The sequence below is a fragment of the Camelus dromedarius genome, chromosome 10, assembly GCF_036321535.1.
Source record: "Camelus dromedarius isolate mCamDro1 chromosome 10, mCamDro1.pat, whole genome shotgun sequence".
NCBI lineage: Eukaryota > Metazoa > Chordata > Mammalia > Artiodactyla > Camelidae > Camelus > Camelus dromedarius.
The window spans coordinates 20,540,142-20,558,464 of record NC_087445.1 but is presented as its reverse complement, the minus strand read 5'-3'; the positions used below and the strand labels follow the sequence as shown (position 1 = coordinate 20,558,464).

The 18,323-nt window shown below is 46.1% G+C and overlaps 1 protein-coding gene, 1 long non-coding RNA gene and 1 pseudogene across 5 annotated transcripts in view; 2 read left to right on the top strand and 1 right to left on the bottom strand.

Annotated features, from left to right (window-relative positions):
• The window catches only part of ADAMTSL1 (ADAMTS like 1), a 373,405-nt gene extending 361,036 nt beyond the window's left edge, over positions 1-12,369 (top strand). For 2 of the 4 annotated variants that reach the window (XM_064490187.1, XM_064490185.1), the window contains 3 exons: positions 7,502-7,611; positions 8,290-8,510; positions 9,838-12,369. In XM_064490187.1, the coding sequence (XP_064346257.1) occupies positions 7,502-7,611; positions 8,290-8,510; positions 9,838-9,944 (438 nt within the window). In that variant the 3' untranslated portion in view covers positions 9,945-12,369. Of the gene's footprint in view, positions 1-7,501; positions 7,612-8,289; positions 9,771-9,837 lie in introns of those variants that run through there. The other 2 variants (XM_064490186.1, XM_064490184.1) reach the window with 1 other exon arrangement.
• Positions 12,370-14,743: 2,374 nt separating this feature from the next.
• LOC135322339 (uncharacterized) lies at positions 14,744-17,488 on the bottom strand. The gene is made up of 3 exons (XR_010382864.1): positions 17,149-17,488; positions 15,599-15,655; positions 14,744-14,799 (listed from the first exon to the last, which is right to left on the bottom strand). It is a non-coding gene; the product is annotated as an uncharacterized LOC135322339 (long non-coding RNA).
• A 313-nt stretch (positions 17,489-17,801) lies between these two features.
• LOC135322338 (large ribosomal subunit protein uL11-like) lies at positions 17,802-18,323 on the top strand (annotated as a pseudogene).

Genomic DNA, 18,323 nt, shown 5'->3' with positions numbered 1-18,323 from the left:
ATCCGGTTTTCTGGCGTATAGTTGTTCATAGTACTCTTATTCAATCTTTTTAATTTCTATAAAATCATTGGTACTATTACCGCTTTTATTGTGTATTTTATAACTGAGTCCTCTCTTTTCTTCTCAGTCAGTCAATGTAGCCAAAAGTTGATTGCTTGTAGATCTTGTGGGAGAACCAACTTTTGGTTTCATTGATTTTTCTCTACAGTTTCTCTGCTCTTTATCATTTCCTTCCCTCCATCAGCTTGGGGTTTAGTTTGCTGCTCTTATTTTAGTTCCCCAAGGCTTGCTCGTTCTGTTTCGGCACTGCTTTTCCTGCATCGCATGTTTTGACTTGTCTCAGGTACTTTCTAATTTCTCTTGTGATTTTCTTCCTTTGACTCATTGTTGAAGTGTGTGCTGATTTCCACGTATTTATGAATTTTGCTGTCTTCCTTCTGCTGCTGACTTCTAGTTTCATCCACTGTGGTGAAAAGATACTATGCCTTTTGATTAGAGAAGTTTGTTTTTTCCATTTCCATTTAAAGTAATCACCGATGAGAAAGAATTGACTTAGTTTTATTTGTTTCAAGTGTCTTAAAGCATTCCCTCCATTCCTGTCTTTTGTGTTTAGTTGATGTTTTGATTCCTTTCTCTTTTTTTTTCCTTCGGGAGTGTAGTCTAGATATTTAATTTGGTTTCTATCAAAATTGTTATAACTTTAGGATGTTATATGTAATCTCATTTTAATTTACACCAGCTTACCTTCAACCAGACACAAACTCTTCCTCTACAGCTCTTTCCCCTTCCCCCACTTGTTAATAATGTAAAAATCACATCTTTTATACACAGCATATCCACCAACACATTTATAACTATTAATGCATTTGTCATTGAAATCCTATAGAAAATAAAAACTGGAGTTACAAACCAAACTTAGAATACCAATTTTTATATTTGCCTGTGTGTTTACATTTTCTGGTGATATTTAGATCTTCACATGGCTCGGAGTTACTGTGTAGCAGCCTTTCTCTTTAACCTGCGGCGACCCCTTTCATGTTTCTGGCAGTCAGGTAGAGTGGTATTCATCTCCCTCTGATTTTATCTGGGAATCTCTTAATTTCTCCCTCATTTTTGAATGACATTTTCAGTGGATATGGAATTCTAGGTTCATAATTTTTTGTTTTTTGTTTTCTTTCAGCACTTTAAAGATACAGTTCTACTACTTTCTGGCCTGCAAGGGTTCAGCTGAGATCACCTCATAATCTTACTGAGGATCCCTTGTACCCGATGAGTCTGTCTTGGTGATTTCAGGATTCTTTGTGTTTATCTGTAAAACAGTTTGATTATAATGTATCTCAGTGTGGTTCCCTTTGCAGATTTGCATCTTCCATCACATTTGGAAATTTTGGCCATTATTTCGTCAGATGAATGCTCTGCCCCTTTCTCTCCTTCTGGGACTTCCACAGATGTATGTTGGTCCCACTTTTTCTTCATTTTTTTTTTTCCTTTCAGCTCCTTAGACTCACTAATTTCAACTTTCCTATTTTCAGGTTTGCTAATTGTTTCTTCTGCTTACTGTTGAACATTTCTAGTTAAGTTTTCAATTCAGATATTGTATTTTTCAGCTCCAAAATTTCTGTCTACTGTTCTGATTTCCTTTCATTCTTTATTCACGTTTTCCTTTAGATCTCTGAACATGTTTATGTCAGTTTTAAAATCTTTGTGTAATACATTTGATGCCCTATTTCTTTTGTATGGTTTATAATTTATTCAGGGAAATTGAACATTTGAAAAACAAGACATCTCTCCCAGTCTTTGAATCTGTCTGAAAAAGTCAAAGGTCTTCTTAGGTCTTTTCTGAGCATGTCTTGCTTGAGCCTGCTTGTTGCTTTCTGAATTCCACTTTATATATGGCTGCTTTGAATGTCTTAATTTCCAAGGTGTTCTCACCTCAGATTGTCCTCAGGGCCTCAGGTAGCCTACTGCATGTCTCTGTGATCTCTTGCCCCAAGTGACAGGAGTCCCCCTGCAGCTTTCACCAGCAGTGGCTGCCACTTTGCCCCACCTCAGAGCCCAGTCCTTCAGGTAGCCCTCTGACAGGTTAGGACGTCACACATTGCAAATAGGATCTTCTTTGCTCCCTGCAGATTGCGGGAGGATAATGGGCTGCTGCTGCCTCTAGACCAAAGCCAAATGCTGGGGAAGGACGAGTGAAAACACCCCAAATTTTCCTATTGTTTTGAAGGTGGATTTTTCTTTATTAAGTTTTCCTAAGTTGCTGTAGACCTTGAACTTTTTCAGAATTCCTATAAGGTTAGTTGAGCCAGTTTCCAGCTGCTTCTTGATGTTTCTGTGTGGGAATAAGGACTTAGAGCTACCTGGTCTGCCATTTGGTTCATGTCCCTTGACCACAACCAGAAGTCTTGAAGGAATTCCCCAGAGCCCTGTTTCTTCCATTCTCATTCATCTTTCTACTCATTGCTGGTTTGACTTCTTTGCCAATTGCCACATTGAAACGGCCTGTGAGTCAGGTTCCACTGGGAAGTGGCAAATTCGTACTCTACCTTGTTAGTTCTTTTTGATGCATTTTGATATCACTGACCCTTTTCTCTCGAAACTCCTTTGTTGGTCTTTGTGACTATACTTCATGAGTTTCTCTTTTTTTCCTCCTCTTCCTGCAGTTTAATTAGTGTCCCCCAGGGTTCTGCCCTAAGCCTTTTCTTCATCTCATGCTTCCCCTCCCCTCATACTACCTTTAACTCCAAGCCACCATTTGTCTATTAGTGACTTGCACACATGGATAATGTGTAGTACGGCTCTCTTTTACATCACAGATTTATATATCCACATGCTTAATAAACATATCTACTTGGATACTTCATAAACATTTCATACTAAACATCTTCAAAACAAATTCTGACCCAGTTGTTCAGTATAAACCTAAGACTTACCTTAGTTCCCTCCCTGTCTCTTACCCCTGTCAGGGCACCACTGAAGGCCATGTCAATCCCACTTCCAGGGGCTCTCCACTTCCATTTCCCAGTGCATTCATTTTAATCAGCATAATTTGTTACCGAGATTAATTTCTTTCTCCAGTCTATTCACTTTCCAATTCAATTACTATACTGCTGACAGAATAATCTTTCTGAAGGGCAACCCCGATCATGACACTCCTGCTTAAAAAATCCTTCTAGGTGCCTCCCCAACAAAGTGGCATTTTATATTAAAATCCAGACTCGTCAGATGGCATACAGTATTCCTCATGATCTGGCACATGTTTTACAGTCACATTTATATTTCTACCTTTCATATAATTCTCCTAAAAACATTCCAGAGCTGTTTTTGCCATCATTCCTTCACACGTGCTTTTATCGAACACATTCCCCACCCAAGACAGGTGCCTCATAAATGTACACTAAACTAAAAGAAAGTTGAATTATTACATGAAGCCAGGTTGTTGGAGCTGAGGGGGTGGTGCTTAGTTCTATTTAGACTGAAATCAGCATAAAAACAGGCTTTCATAGACTTCAAAGAGGTAGGAAGATGAAGGAGCAGATCTTTGTATCTGGATTTTCTTGTCAGAAATTACCATTTTCATTCTTACAGGAGTAGAATATGGAGGTTTGGCGGGCAGCTATAGTTTGAAGCACATCCCAACAATACCACCAAGACAAAAAATATCAAAAGGATTTTGAGATCAAGTAATTCCCTGTAACTTGTAATGCCTCAAGCCGTGCTGCTCTTTGAAGTGTAGTGCATGGATGAATTAAGCTAGGGGAATAGGGTGAGAATTTAAACAAAGAGATAGAAAATGTAAGTACTAAACAGAAGTTACAGCAGTGGAACTCACCCAGTCGGAGCAGGAGAAAAAAAAAAAGAAAGAAGTGACGGCAGATTAAGGAGCTTGCATTACTTAAGTCCCAGAAGGGAAAAAGGGAGAGAAACGGGCAGAAATCTTGTTTGTTTGAAGAAATACTGAAATATTCCCTAACCTGGGGAAGGAAACAGATCCAACTCCAGGAAGCCCATAGGGTTCCAAATAAGATGAACACAGACAGATCAGAAATAACCTATACATATCTGGTCAATTAATTTACAACAGAGGAGCCAGGAATATACAATGCAATGGGGAAAGGACAGTCTTTTCAAAAGATATTATTGGAAAAACTGACAAGTAGATGCAAAAGAATGAAACTGGGCCACTGCCTTACATCATACACAAAAATTAACTAAAAATGGATTAAAGACTTGAATGAAAGACCTGAAACCATAAAACTCCTAAAAGAAACAAACATAGGTGGTAAACTTCTTTTAAAAAAATCAGATTTTGTTTATTCCAGATGGATGTGAAATGTGCTTTTATTTTGGTTTGATTTTTTGCATGTATATTTTATTTATAATCAGTTTACAATGTGTCAATTTCTGGTGTGCAGCATAGTGATTCAGTTATATACATACATATTTCTTTTTATATTTTTTCATTATAGGCCATTACAAGGTATTGAATATAGTTCCCTGTGCTATACAACAGAAACTTGTTATTTACCTATTTTATATACAGTAGTATCTGCAAATCTTGAACTCCCAATTTATCTCTTCCCACCCCCTTCCCCCTGGTAATCCTATTTGTTTATGTCTGTGAGTCCATTTGTTTTGTAAGTTCATTTGTGTCTTCTTTTTTTTTAGATTCCACATATGAGTGATATTTTATGGTATTTTTTTTTTCTCCTTCTGGCTTACTTCACTTAGAATGACAGTCTCCAGGTCCATCCATGTTACTGCAAATGGCAATTTTTTATGGCTGAGTAGTATTCCATTGTAGAACTATACCACAGCTTCTTTCTCCAGTCATCTGTTGATGGTCATTGAAGTTGTTTCCATGTCTTGACTATTGTAAATAGTGCTGCTATGAACATTGGGGTTCATGTGTGTTTTTGAATTAAGGTTCCCTCTGGATACATGCCCAGGAGTGGGATTGCTGGATCATATGGTAAGTCTATTTTCAATCTTTTGAGAAATCTCTGTACTGTTTTCCATAATGGCTGCCCCAAACTACATTCCCACCAGCAGTGAAGGAGGGTTCCCTTTTCTCCACACCCTCCCCAGCATTTATCATCTGTGGACTTTTGATTGACAGCCATTCTGACTGGTGTGAGGTGATATCTCATGGTATTTTTGATTTGCATTTCTCTGATAATTAGCAATGTTGACCATTTTGTGTGTGTGCCTATTGGCCATTTGTATGTCTTCATTGGAGAATTGCTTGTTAAGGTCTTCTGCCCATTTTTGAATTGGGTTGTTATTTTTGTTATTAAGTTGTATGAACTGTTTATATAGTCTGGAAATTAAGCCCTTGTCAGTCTCATCTGCTGCAAACATGTTCTCCCATTCTGTAGGTTGTCTTTTAGTTTTACTTCTGGTTTCCTTTGCTTTACAAAAGCTTATAAGTTTAATTAGGTCCCATTTGTTTATTTTTGCTTTTATTTCTACTGCCTGGGTAGACTGCCCTAGAATAACATTGCTGAGATTTATGTCAGAGAATGTTTTGCCTATGTTTTCTTCTAAGAGGTTTATAGTGTCTTAAGTTTAAGTCTTTAAGCCATTTTGAGTTTATTTTTGTGTATGGTATGAGGTAGGTAGTAAACTTAACATTAGTCTTGGTGATTTTTTTAAAAAATTTGAAACCAAAATCTAAGACAACCAAAGCAAAAATGAACAAATGGAACCACATCATACTCAAAAATCTTCTGTACAAGAAAGGAAACCATCAATACAATGAAAAGATAATCTACTGAATAGAAGAAAATATTTGTGGGTCATATATCTCATAAGGGTTTTAAGATCCCAAATTATAAAGAATTCATACAACCCAATAGGAAAAAATTTTGATTTACAAACCAAAATTTTGATTTAAAATGAACAGAAGATTTGAATAGACCATTTTTTCAAAGACATACAAGTGGCCAGCAGGTTCATGAAAAGATGTTCACTCAATATCATCAATCATCAGAGAAATACTAATCAAAACTACACTGAGATATCATTATACACCTGTCACAATCGCTATTAACAAAAAGCCAAGAGATAACAAGGGCTGGTGAGGATGTGAAGCAAAGGGAACCCGCAGGCACTGTTCGTGGGAATGTAAATTGGTATACCTACTATGGAACGTATGAAAATAGAACTACCATCTGATCCAGCAATTCCATTCCTGGGTATTTAACTGAAGAAAATGAAAATACTAACCTGAAAAGGTATCTGCACCTTTGTTTACTGCAGCATTATTTACAATAACCTACATATGGAAACAACCTAAGTGTCCATTGTTAGATGAATAGATGAAGATGGGGTATGTATATATAATGGAATTTCATTCACCCATAAAAAATGAAATTTTGCTATTTGCAACAACATGGATGGACCTCAAAGGCATTATGCTAAGTTAAATATGTCAGAGAAAGACAAATACCATATGGTCTCTCTCACAGATACAGAGGCTAGATTGGTGGTTGCTGGAGGGTGGGAATAACGGGTGAAGGGGTCAGAAATTTAAAAGAAAAAAATTTAAACAAGGTTTCTGCCTATAATTTTAAGGATTAACAGCCCCCTTGTGAGCCCCTGGGAGTCTAAATACTTCCAAGTTAAGAACCTTTGTTCAAGATTTACAGATACTAACTTCTATATATGAAATAGATAACAAGTGTCTTCTGTATAGCACAGGGAACCATACTCAATATCTTGTAGTAACCTATGGTAAAACGAATATGAAAATGAATTATATGACTGAAACATTAGGCTGTACACCAGAAATTGACACAACATTGTAAACAGACTATATACTTCAATAAAAAAGAATGCAAATTTTTAAAAACATTTTTTATGTTCTAAAGTGAGTGACCTCCAAGGGATATCTGTCCCCTTGCTCTACTCAAATAACGGAGGTTGGCTGAGGGCGTGCAACTTTTGTACTTTACAGACACCATTATTGGTCAGGGTATTGACCATGACAGTCTGGCTCTGCAAACTCCAGGAGCATGGACTGACTACACATCTAAGTCTACCTTTGATCTTGAAGAACACCCAAAGAAAGGAAAAGAAATGATGGATTTGGATGAATTTAGCAAGAAACAGTAAACTAAATGACCCTCTGGACTGAAGGAGGGAAGGGGGATTATTTAGAGGTCTTTAGCTCTAAAGCTTACCAACCCATTCCTAGTACATTCTGCCAAGCAACCTTTCATATGGTTCATCTGGGAGGGGCAGACATCTCCAACTGGCTGTACACCACCATTAGCCAACGGCTAGCAGAATGCTCACAGACCACAGCAAAGCTAACCCTTCTGCTGTGGCACTAAGGAAAGAAACTGGGCTGGTGAGTATCCTTTAAGTTGGCCCAAAGAGGACCAACATAAATGATCTGAAGACCTCAAACAAACCCCTGCACCAGGATCCTGTGTCCCACGCAGCCTCCCCCATGACTTGGCTAACGTAACAGATGTCACCTTTCTCTGCTTCCCAGTGCAATGGGCCTTGCATCGGGCCCGGCCTCGCTGTGCAGCACAGACAAGTCTTCTGCCAGACGCGAGATGGCATCACCTTACCATCGGAGCAGTGCAGTGCCCTTCCGAGGTAAGAGAAAGCCACGAACCTCCTTTCCCCAGCCCTGGTGTCAACAGCACAGAGAGATGGTGGTGAGTAAACATTTCTCCTCCAGCAGCCCATGGTCCACGTAGTCAGACTCCATTCCCTTTCACCTCCATTCTCCCCTAACGGTAGACAGCGCAGTAGTAACCTTGTGCTTACTGAATGGGCCCGGCTGGGCTTTCCTGTGAGATGAATGATAGCACGGAGTGGGCAGGAGGTCAGGTCCACAAAGTGGCCACCAGACCCCAAAGGCGCCACCAGCCCCTCCCTCTAGAAGCTACACTGAGACCCTTGTCCCTGGGTCTCAACCTACATTCCTATCCAGCCCGTCCTACTTCCTTGTAGAGTCCCCTGGCCAGGCGTCCCCCTACCCCCACCAGAGGCCCCAGCCCCACACCCTGGTAGAGCTTGTTTTCAGGTCATGCAGTGACACAAACATTGCAGGGATGCACAGAGACCCAGTTAAAGGAAGGGGCCCTCTGAGATCCCACCACCATTCAGTAACGGAGCAGAGATCAGAGTCCAGGTCTGGCAGCACTGGGAATTCTTGAGGGTTCCCTGACATGCTGGGGTTTGTAGCATTGTTTTCACATCTGCTAACCCCAACCCCGTGATCTGGCCCCCACAGTGGCAGACCCTAACCCTGCCACGCTCCTCCTGCAGGCCCATCAGCACCCAGAACTGCTGGTCAGAAGCCTGCAGCGTACACTGGAGGGTCAGCCTGTGGACCCTGTGCACAGCAACCTGCGGCAACTACGGCTTCCAATCCCGGCGCGTGGAGTGCGTGCACGCCCGCACCAACAAGGCGGTGCCCGAGCACTTGTGCTCCTGGGGGCCCCGGCCCGCCAACTGGCAGCGCTGCAACATCACCCCATGTGAAAACAGTACGTTCCCACCCCAGAGAGCCTCTGCAACTTCCCCCCCAAGGCATCTGGTACAGGGGGCGGGGCCCGAGCCCGAGCCAAGGGCATTAGATCAGCTGTCCCAAGGACTGTGAGCTGGGGCCAGAGTTGGGTATCTTCAGAGGGGTGCATGGGTTCGTAACCATGAACGTGCACATCTCCAGGCCCAAGATAGATGGCTGGGTGTGGCCCAAGTGCTGGATGAAATCAGCCTCCAGCTCACTGACAGTAGTAGAACAATGGCTTTTGGGGAAACAGCACTGTTCACATTGAAGCAACACACACAGCACCTCCCACTAGCAGACCCATCAGGGCTCCACTTCTCACAAAACAATGACCTGCCGGCCCCCTCCCTCCTTCCCGGCCCCATGTGCACCGCTTGGTCTGTGCAGGAGCCGCGCCCTCGGGTCTGATAGTCACTGTCTCCGTCCTCCCTCGAGTCTGGGTTCTCTTCTGCCCAGCAGCAGCATCGGCATCCCAGTTGGGTGGGGCATCTACTTTTTCTGCCTCTAGACCCAGAACAAACTGGAGGTGCTTCCCCCCATGGAAGGACACAAAGCATGAGGCAAAGAGGAAATTGTTAAATGTTGCAGTGCAGTTTCCCCACAACCAGGGCCTCCCCATGCTGAGACAGACGCCCTGTGAGCAGACAGTCCCACAGCTTTTCACACGCTGGGGAGGACTGCCTGTGCTCTCTTGTGTAGTCTCACCCCTCTGTCAGCAGCCCCCACACCCAGGACCACTGTTGTAGGAAAGTATTTCAAACTCACTGTGTTGGTCCCAGATATCCACAGCCCACGTCAGCGCCAGTACTGAAGAGCCAGCTAGTCTGGGCCAGGGCCGAACTGGGACGCCAGTGCTCTGGTCAGCCACGGTCGGGGGGAGGGGCAGAGGCTCGGGGAGAGTACAAGCCCACAAAGCTTCACAGAGGAAGGGAGGTCCCCGCTGCAGGGGGCGGGACCCCCAGGCAGGGCCTCACTTGCGCACCACCCTGAAGTCTGAAGTGGAGAATTTAGTCCTGGGAACCATCTCAGGAAGGAAGAGAGACGTGTACTCAAATGCCACGGGAAAAGGCAAGCCAGCCTCGGAGGTCCTGAGGAAAGGTAGGTGACAAGCACCCCCAGGACAGAAGAGGGCTATCAGGAGGGCAGCCAAGCCCTCGCATTCGGCCCCCAACAGCAGCCCGGAGATGCTGGACCGCAGCCCCCCGGCACGGGAGTCCCTGCCCGAGGCAGAGCCCAGGCAGCCCCGCTGGCCTGAGCCGTTACTGAGCCTCTGTTCCCCATGTCCTTTCTGTCCCCTTCCCCAGCGGAGTGCAGAGACACCACCCGGTACTGTGAGAAGGTCAAACAGCTCAAACTCTGCCAGCTCAGCCAGTTCAAGTCTCGCTGCTGTGGAACTTGTGGCAAAGCGTGACGACGCTGTGCGGGGAAGGACACTACCTGGCCGCACAGAGGACCTGCGCAACCCCCGGGACAGGACTTAAGCTTTCTTCATTTTATTTATTTATTTCCCCCTCCCCACCACACACCCTCGTCAGCCTCCTCCCCTGCTGCCCCGCCGGCGCACCTTCCCTTTCAGTTGCTAAGAGGACAGAATGCTGGGCAAGGACGAGGACAGACGTCTAAAGGAGGTGGCAGAGCAGACCAGGCCAGACAGCAGGAGCTCCCTGGCAGGGCCGGCTCCCTCCCAAGCCTGGGTCCCAGAGACACCTCAGAAGACGCCAGCGCAGCCCTCAGGGGACAGACAGCAGGGCACCGGAGCCAACCGCAGATAACTCACGGCAGGAGGGTAGGTGGCCAGAGGGCTTGTAAAGCATCCGGACAGAGTTTGAACGATGCGTCTTTGCCGCCGCCTCTGTCCCTCAGCTTGGGAAGAGCAGGTAGGGGAGGGAGGACACCATCCAAGCCGAGACCCTAGCCCAGAACTCAGGCGGGGTCACAGAGTGACGAGAAGCAACACGGTAGAGAGAAACACAGTAGATGTGGAGAGGAGCCAGTCCAAGCAGACCTAAAGCACACGGCGATGCAGAAAATGAGGCAGGGAGGGAGGGGACAGATGGGAGTGAGCAGGCCGCTGCGTGAAGCTCTGAACCCAGGCCTGCATGCCTGGCAGCACCCCTGCAGGCTCAGGGGAGGCCGATGGTGCTCCAATCTCTGCTGCCCCAACAAGGGCACGGCCTGGCCAGGGGCCTCCACTTCCTGGCAGGAGACATGCCCTCTCCAGGTGGAGAGGAGTTCCCACACCGTCTCAGTGAACCCTCTGCCTGTACATCCGTGGCCGAGGCAGTGAGCCAGCAGGGTCTGGCTGTGCCATCAGGCTGCCCCCCACCATCTCCATCCAAGTCAAGGGTTCCCAAGCCCAGAACTAACTGCCGCAGGCCAGGGCCATTTTGAGCATGAATAGGCTGGGTTTTCTGCCTAAATGGCCTCTGCTGTTCCACTTGAGGGCCAGGGACTGGGGTCAACTTGTCAAAAACCAGTCCACTGATCAACGTGCCAGAGTATCCAGCACATGGAGCGACCGCTTCCTTCCAGAGCCAGGCGGGACGCGAGCGGGGCCCCTCCCGGGCACAGTGAGTTCCCCTTATGTTCATACAACAGGTGGGGGCGGGGTGATGGAACAGAGCAGCAAAGCCAAAGGATAACTTCCCAGACTGCCCAGAAGGCTTTTCAACTCATTCCCCCCAAAACAATGAAATATTATAAACTTTACAGAATTAATACACATCACTTTTAGCAGTTCATGGGCAGCGCAGCATCCACACTCAGTACCGCCTGTCAGCTTAGCAAAGTCAGTGGGTAAAACTGAAAATCTGGGACTATTTGGCAAATTGCTCATTCATCAGAGTGGTTTTGGGCAAATAATTTTGGCCGTCTCCCCCCGAGTAGCCACCGTTCAGCAGCAGCTGGGGTGCGGCGGGGCGGCCAGAGTCACTGACCCCTCAGACAAACTGCCCCCTCTCATATAGACTCGGAAAATGTCACTCACCCCACGGGGCCACCACGGACATCCGGGCTGCATCTTCCAGCCAGCCTTGGGGTTGCGGGGGTGGGTGGAGACAGTATGATCTGTGTTCTCCCCAGATGAGCTATGGACAGTTGAGGTGGGTCTCTTTCTTCCTCACCACAATAATGGGCTCTAAGAAAATCATGTTACTAAAATTCAGTGTAAGGTTTATTTAAAATAAAAGAGAATGTTTTTATGTCTGTATATCTTTTGTGAATATTTATTAGGATTTCTTGTATAAAAAAGTGCAATATTAATAATTGTACATTGTCATCCAGAAAAACACAATATTTGGGGGCCTTTTTATTAACTTCCTGCAGTTGTGTTCCTGTAAACTCAGTGGTGATTACGGTATTGTTCCTATTTTTAATAGAACCTGGTGTTTAACTCTGGATCCTTTTACTGTGTACAGAATATGTTATAAAAGCTAACACGGGATGATGGGGCAGTAAGAGGGGACGTGTTTAGGACACCACACTTACGCATGGAATGCAGAAGACAGATTCCAAACTACTACTAATGTGGCTGATTACTTCTAGTTGAGTAGCTATTGAAAACCAGTGGCCATATTTACATTTCCTGAATGTACATCGGGCTGCAGCAGTTGCAGGTGGGTTTCAGCAAGCTTGGAGGACCTAGGTCTGGGGTGGGAAGCAGCGTGCTCCTTGCATGAGATGAATGTACATTTACTGTTTGTTCTGTGAATTGTGACTCGGCAGTGCCGGAAGATTATGAGGGCTGCTGAATAATGTGGAAGGAGGCACTTCCTCCTCTAAAACACCAAACTGTATTTATATTTTTTTGTACAGATAATACAGCTTATTTATTTACATCTTGTCGTCTGAGTCTCTCTTAAGCTCAGCCTTCCCATCTTGTTCTGGGCAGGGGGTGAGGGGGTTCCTGGCCACTTGTGTGTGTTTGCCTAAAATGGAAGAATTGCAGTTTTCAGCTTTGCAGGGGATGCTGGGGACCGTACCTGGAAGGACCAGCTCTGTAAATAAACCCCGAGGAGCTAGAGAGGCACAACTTGAGGCTAGGGCTGCCTTTGACAATCATCTCATCCACAGCCCTGTGTATAGGATACCTCGGAGATAGTGAGGGTTCGGTTCCAGACCACCACCACAATAAAGCAAGTATCACAAGAAAGTAAGTCATATGAATAGTTTGGTCTCCCAGTACATATAAAGTTGCACTTTTAAAACTAAAAAATGCTAACGATCACCTGAGCCTTCAGCAAGTCACAGGAGCAACAAAGATCACTGACCACATCACCATAACAAATATAATAATGATGAAAACTTGAAATATTGTGAGAATCACCAAAATGTAACAGAGACACAAAGTCTGGACACATTTTGTCCAAGCGCTGTTGGAAAAAATGGTACCGATAGACTTGTTACACACAGGGTTTCCACAAACCTTCAATTTGTAAAAAACACAGTATCTGCGAACTACAGTAGAGCAAAGCGCAATAAAACGCGGTATGCCTGTGGTGGGAAGACGGGAGCCACGGCACCCTGAGGAAGAAGAGCCATCTCGGGCATCTCTGCGGGGGTGTGCAGACCCAGGTACAGGAGTAGCCTCGCTCCAGGCCGGGCTTCCTGCCTCCGGGGGTGTGCGCCACTGGCGGGGCTCCCATCCATAGCATTGCGACACACAATCCTCACACCCTGTGCTTATCTCCATTTACACGTGGGTAGACAGAAGCCCAGAGAAGCCCAAGGTCCCCCAGGACTAAACCGTGAGCAGTCTAGCTTTTTAGCCAGAGCCTTGCTCTCACCCACTAAGCTGTCTGTCCCCAGCTCCTACCGTGCGTGGCCACCCAGGTGCGTGCACCATTCTTTCCTACCGTTCAGAGGTTGGTGGGAGATGACAGAGGGACATTTAATGGAATTGCTCTCTCACCCCCTGAAGTCGATTCTCATGGCATTCTAGGGCTCCTAGCTCCCTATTTTTAAAGCATTTTAATAGAAATAAAGCTACTATAGAAAGTGCAGGGGGGACAAAGCATATTTGTAGAGTTCTTTATGAACAGGCTCCGGTGAAAGCGCACATGTCCCCAGACCCGGGTGATGTCTCTGCAGGGACCTTTGTGAGAGACGCTCCAGAGGACCCCCCGCCTGAAAGCCAAGCTCCAGCCTGTTTTCCAGCAACTCACCCAGCACATGACACTCTGTGAGCACTGTCAAAATGTGCCAGCAAGCTCTTCTTGAAATTCCAATTACTTCCTAAAGAGCTGTGGGGTTTGCTTTAAAGAAAAGACCAACACTAGAACTATAAATCCTCACACGCCAGCAACCGATGTCCTACGGAGACCCCCGGGGAGGGTGGGGGAGAAGGAGTCAGGCCAGAGCACAAACCCAGGAAGGCGCAAAGGGTGGGAAGGGCTCCGACAGAACGTATGGAAAATTTTCCAGCCAAACCACGGAGCTCAGCAGGGAAGAAAAGCGAGATTCTGCCGAGCGGCCACCAATCACAGTGTAAAAGTTTGCAATCTTACCCACAGGCCAGTCCTGGGTCGTAACTTCTTGTGCTAGAGCCCCCGGCTTGGCCTCACAAGTTTCCAGGACTTTGACAAGACAAGCCCAGGCAATCTGTGGGCCCATCGGGACCAGCATCATCAACCACCATCCCCAAAGCTCACTTACGCCCCAAATTCCTCCCCTTTGGAGAGAGGATACCCATGGGATTAGTTGTGGCGAACTGGCTAATCCCTGCTGAGGAAACAGAAAGGTGCCTGGCACTCCTCACCTGCCAGGATACCTTGGAGAGACTTCGGGGAGAGGAAGGGCAGGGCTGGCAGAAAGTTTGCCATTTCACATGACTTCCCTTTGTCAGCTTTGAAGGACTCTCCCCTTTGTTCCCACTTTTGATTGAGACAGACCCCAGTCATTCCTTCACTGTCCAATAGCACACACAGTGTAAACAAGGGAGGCGCTCCTGAACCAAGCTCTGTATCTTGGAAGAAAACACAACAGTCCACGTAGGCAACTCAAAGATTGACCAAAATACTCATAAGCTTCCAGAAATACCTCCCAAGACAGAGGTTATTTTCTAATCCCAATGTACATCCTAGTCCCAATTCAAAATACCCAAGTGTACATGTAACACTTTCTCTGATTTAAAAAGAAAAAAAAGGTCACTCATGAGTGAATAGCAAATATACAAATAAAAGATAAAATTAAGCATCTCTCACTTACCAATGGTAGATTTTCTCATAAACAGCGTAGTATTAGCCCCTCACCTCATCCTGCAAATAAACCTAAAGGAAATAATCCAATTTTACTTGTGGTTCTCAGCTAAAATGAGACAAGTTAGATCTCAATAACCTACCTGTAGGGCCCCCTGAAACTGGCAAATTCACTCACAGAGGATAAGGGAACAGCGAGGGTAGAGAGAAGGATGGAGGTTTGGGGAAATAACCCAGTGAAAGCTGACCTGTTTGGAGAATTAACCCAAGGAAGTGAATTTTCCTAATATATTAGAAAACTGAATAAGGTGACACTGCTTTCATTTTTTTCTCTCTCTGTCCCTCATTTTGTTCAACGAACCAGCTGTGGTTTAAGGACTTCAGGATTCAGACTCAGACTGCACTGAATGTGAGTTAAATCAGGGCAGGTTATTTATGCAAGTCACATACTGTCAGTGGGGCAAATACCGGGGTTGATGCAAGCCTTGAAGTAACAGTGAAGAACTGAAAACCCAATTCTGCCAGTCCTCCAAGATGAATCTAAAATTACTGTCTGCCCCTCACCCACCCGTCCTGTCCACTTGGAGATGCTTTCACAGGTCAAATGTGTGTGAGCTGAGCAGAGATTGTTATTTTTGACCAAACCTCAGCTTCTCACTCATAGCACCTCAAGGTTTTCAACTGTTTTTTGCCACCCCTAAAACCGGAAGACAGGTACTGGTCATTGAGCCTCTGCTAACGAGAAGTGGCTGTCACCCTGCCTGTCAACTAGAGGTTTACAACTTCACTCAGATGGATTCTGTGAAGCACCTGGTCCCAATCAACCACACGTGTCACGCCTTTGATAACACAATATACAGATGTCACTCACCTCTGTGTTTTCCAAAGGCAAAAATCCGTCTTCAACCAAGGATTTCCCAGGCGGCTCCTAAAGATACAGTTTATATATGTGTAAACAGAAATTAAATGTGCAGTTTTATGTGACTGAAGAGAAAGCAGATAGTGGGGAATGGTTCTCCTGCCGAACATAAATAATGTTTGTTTAAGCAGAATGCTTAGGAGGGCCTTAGAGATTGCACAGTCAGCATGCAGACCAGAAAGCATGCCTGGGAAACCTGCCTCCCTCTGCAGGATGACATAAACAGCCCTCCTCCAGGTCCCTGGGATGGCCAGGGGTGACCTCGTTACAAATCAATGAAGGGTGGTAGACCAGCTATGAACAACATAGTTAGCAGGTGGGCAACTCTAGCAAATGTCTACTAGTCAGGGCAAGGAGTGTGGTGATGACGTCTGTCCTAGGCTTGGTTGACTTTCCCCAATCCCCACCATCATTAAGTAATAAGCAAAGGGCCAGGAAATGACTTCGCTGGGGTCAGCTGAAGGATGGTGAAGTTGTGCATCAGTCATCCAGGCCGTTCTGTCCCAGAGCTGGAGCTCAGCATGTCACAGAGCCAGGGTCCAGGGCAGGTGTCCAGTCTATGGACCAGTCACTCCCGAGCTGCAGTGCTTCACCTGCGCAGGCCCTCCTAAGGGGTGGAGACCCACGACCCCTGAGAGCAAACCCCATGACCTGAATCCTCCACTCCCTTTACACTATGAGGGTATTGCCTTTGCAACTTGGGTCCAGCTGGGATGGAAAATTACCATCCTCTTCATCTGGTCCTAACGGACCTCACCCTGCTTGGCCCTTTATCCATTCTCATCTCACCTCATCTTCTCCCTAATTCCTTTTCCCATCACACACCTTTCCTTTCCCTCAGAGCCAGACAAACTCTGGCTAAGCATCAGCTCTCTGCCAGGCCCACGCTGGGCCCTGAGGACACAGGGGCAAAAGCCTAGCCCCTGCACTGAGACTCACGGAGCTCGGAGTCCAGTCGGGAAAGCAGACACACCCACCACTAACAGCAACGTGTCCTACTCCGATTACAAAGGCCAAGTGTTGGGGAATCTCCAGCCCAGTTTTCTTCCCCATTTGGTTCTTTCCACAGTCAGCACCCATGGATTGCTACTTTTATTCCTAATACTCTCTCACTGGGGCTTTTGCAAAGGTATCCTGACAGGTCTCCTCCAACCCACCTCCCATACAGCAGCTAGAACTATTGTTTTATTGCCTGCAAATACATCAGTGTGAACTGATGTGTATATGTATGTGCACATGTGTATGTGTGTACAGATGGGTGGGGGGAGGAAAAGCGTGGTCAGTGCTATGACAGGTATATGGCAGCTTCTGTAGGGGGAGAGGCAGGCAGATCTAGGGCGAGGAGGCAAGGTTTCTGGGTAACCACCCATCAGACCAGAAACTCACTGGATGGAGTAAAGGAAATGAAAGCCAGGGAGACGCTGGGGAGCCCCAGAGCGCTCTGCGGGTGGGTCCCCTGGAGGTGCGCCCGGGGCCAGGGCATGGTGAGAACTGTGGCTCACCTGGGAGTCTGGGAAGAGGGCTGCACAGGCACCATAACAATCTCAAGTCAGACGGACCCCTGGGCCAGACGGGCAAACAGAGGTAGGAGATGCGTGAGATCTTCAGAGCTCAACCGTCAAGAGCTTGGTAATCAGGAGGACACAGCCTCCCTTTGAGAGCTTAAAATAAAAGACACAGCAGATGTGACTGTATGTTACCAAATCACAAGGTGAAAATACCTTTTTCCTTGGAAAATCCCAAGGGATCTTTTTCTAGAGTCTAAAGTGATTTAACTATTTTAAACCAAACGCTTAAAAACTTCAAGAGCTCTTCAAATAATCTCCACCTCCTGGATGTAATCACTCCTTTTTACATATTAGACTTGTAAGTGAGCATCACGTGAAGAAGCTCGACTGTAACCTGTTCAACATTTCTGTGTGTCTGTCTGTGTGTGTCCAGAAGCCATTAGTGACTAGGTCTGAATGCTAACTCAGTATCTTGTGCAGTGGGGAGTCACTGGACACACACATGCAGTTACCATTCCCAAAGTTCTTTCAACCTAATGATTTCTGAAGCCATTGCCCCTTAAAAAAAAAAAAAGCATTCCAACTTTCAGCTTTCGGCTTAGAGGAGGCCAAGGTGCAACTTTCTTCAAATCCGGGTTCATCTGACACCAGCCACCTCCACCATGCTGCCTAAGTCCGACCCCAGTGAGATCAAAGTCATACACCTGACGTGTACTCGTAGGGAAGTCAGTCCACGTCAGCCTTGGCCTCCAAGATCAGCCCCCTGGGTCGGTCTCCAGGAAAGGCTGGTGACGACATCACCAAGGCAACTGGCAACTGGAAGAGTCTGAGGATTACAGTGAAACTGACAGGCCCAGACTGAGGTGGTATCTTCTGCCTCTGCCCTGAGCATCAAAGTCCTCAAGGAACCACTGAGAGACAGAAAGAAACAGAAAAACATTAAGCACAGTGGAAACATCACTTTCGATCAAACTATCAGCTCTGCCCAACAGATGCAGCACTGGTCTTCAGCTAAAGAACCCTCTGGGACCATTCAAGAGATCCTGGGGACTGCCCAGTCTGTGGGCTGCAGCATTGATGGCCACCACCCTCAAGACAACATAGAGGACATGAGCAGTGGTGTGGTGGAATGCCCAGCAAGTTAAGAACTACAAGAAAAACGATTTAAT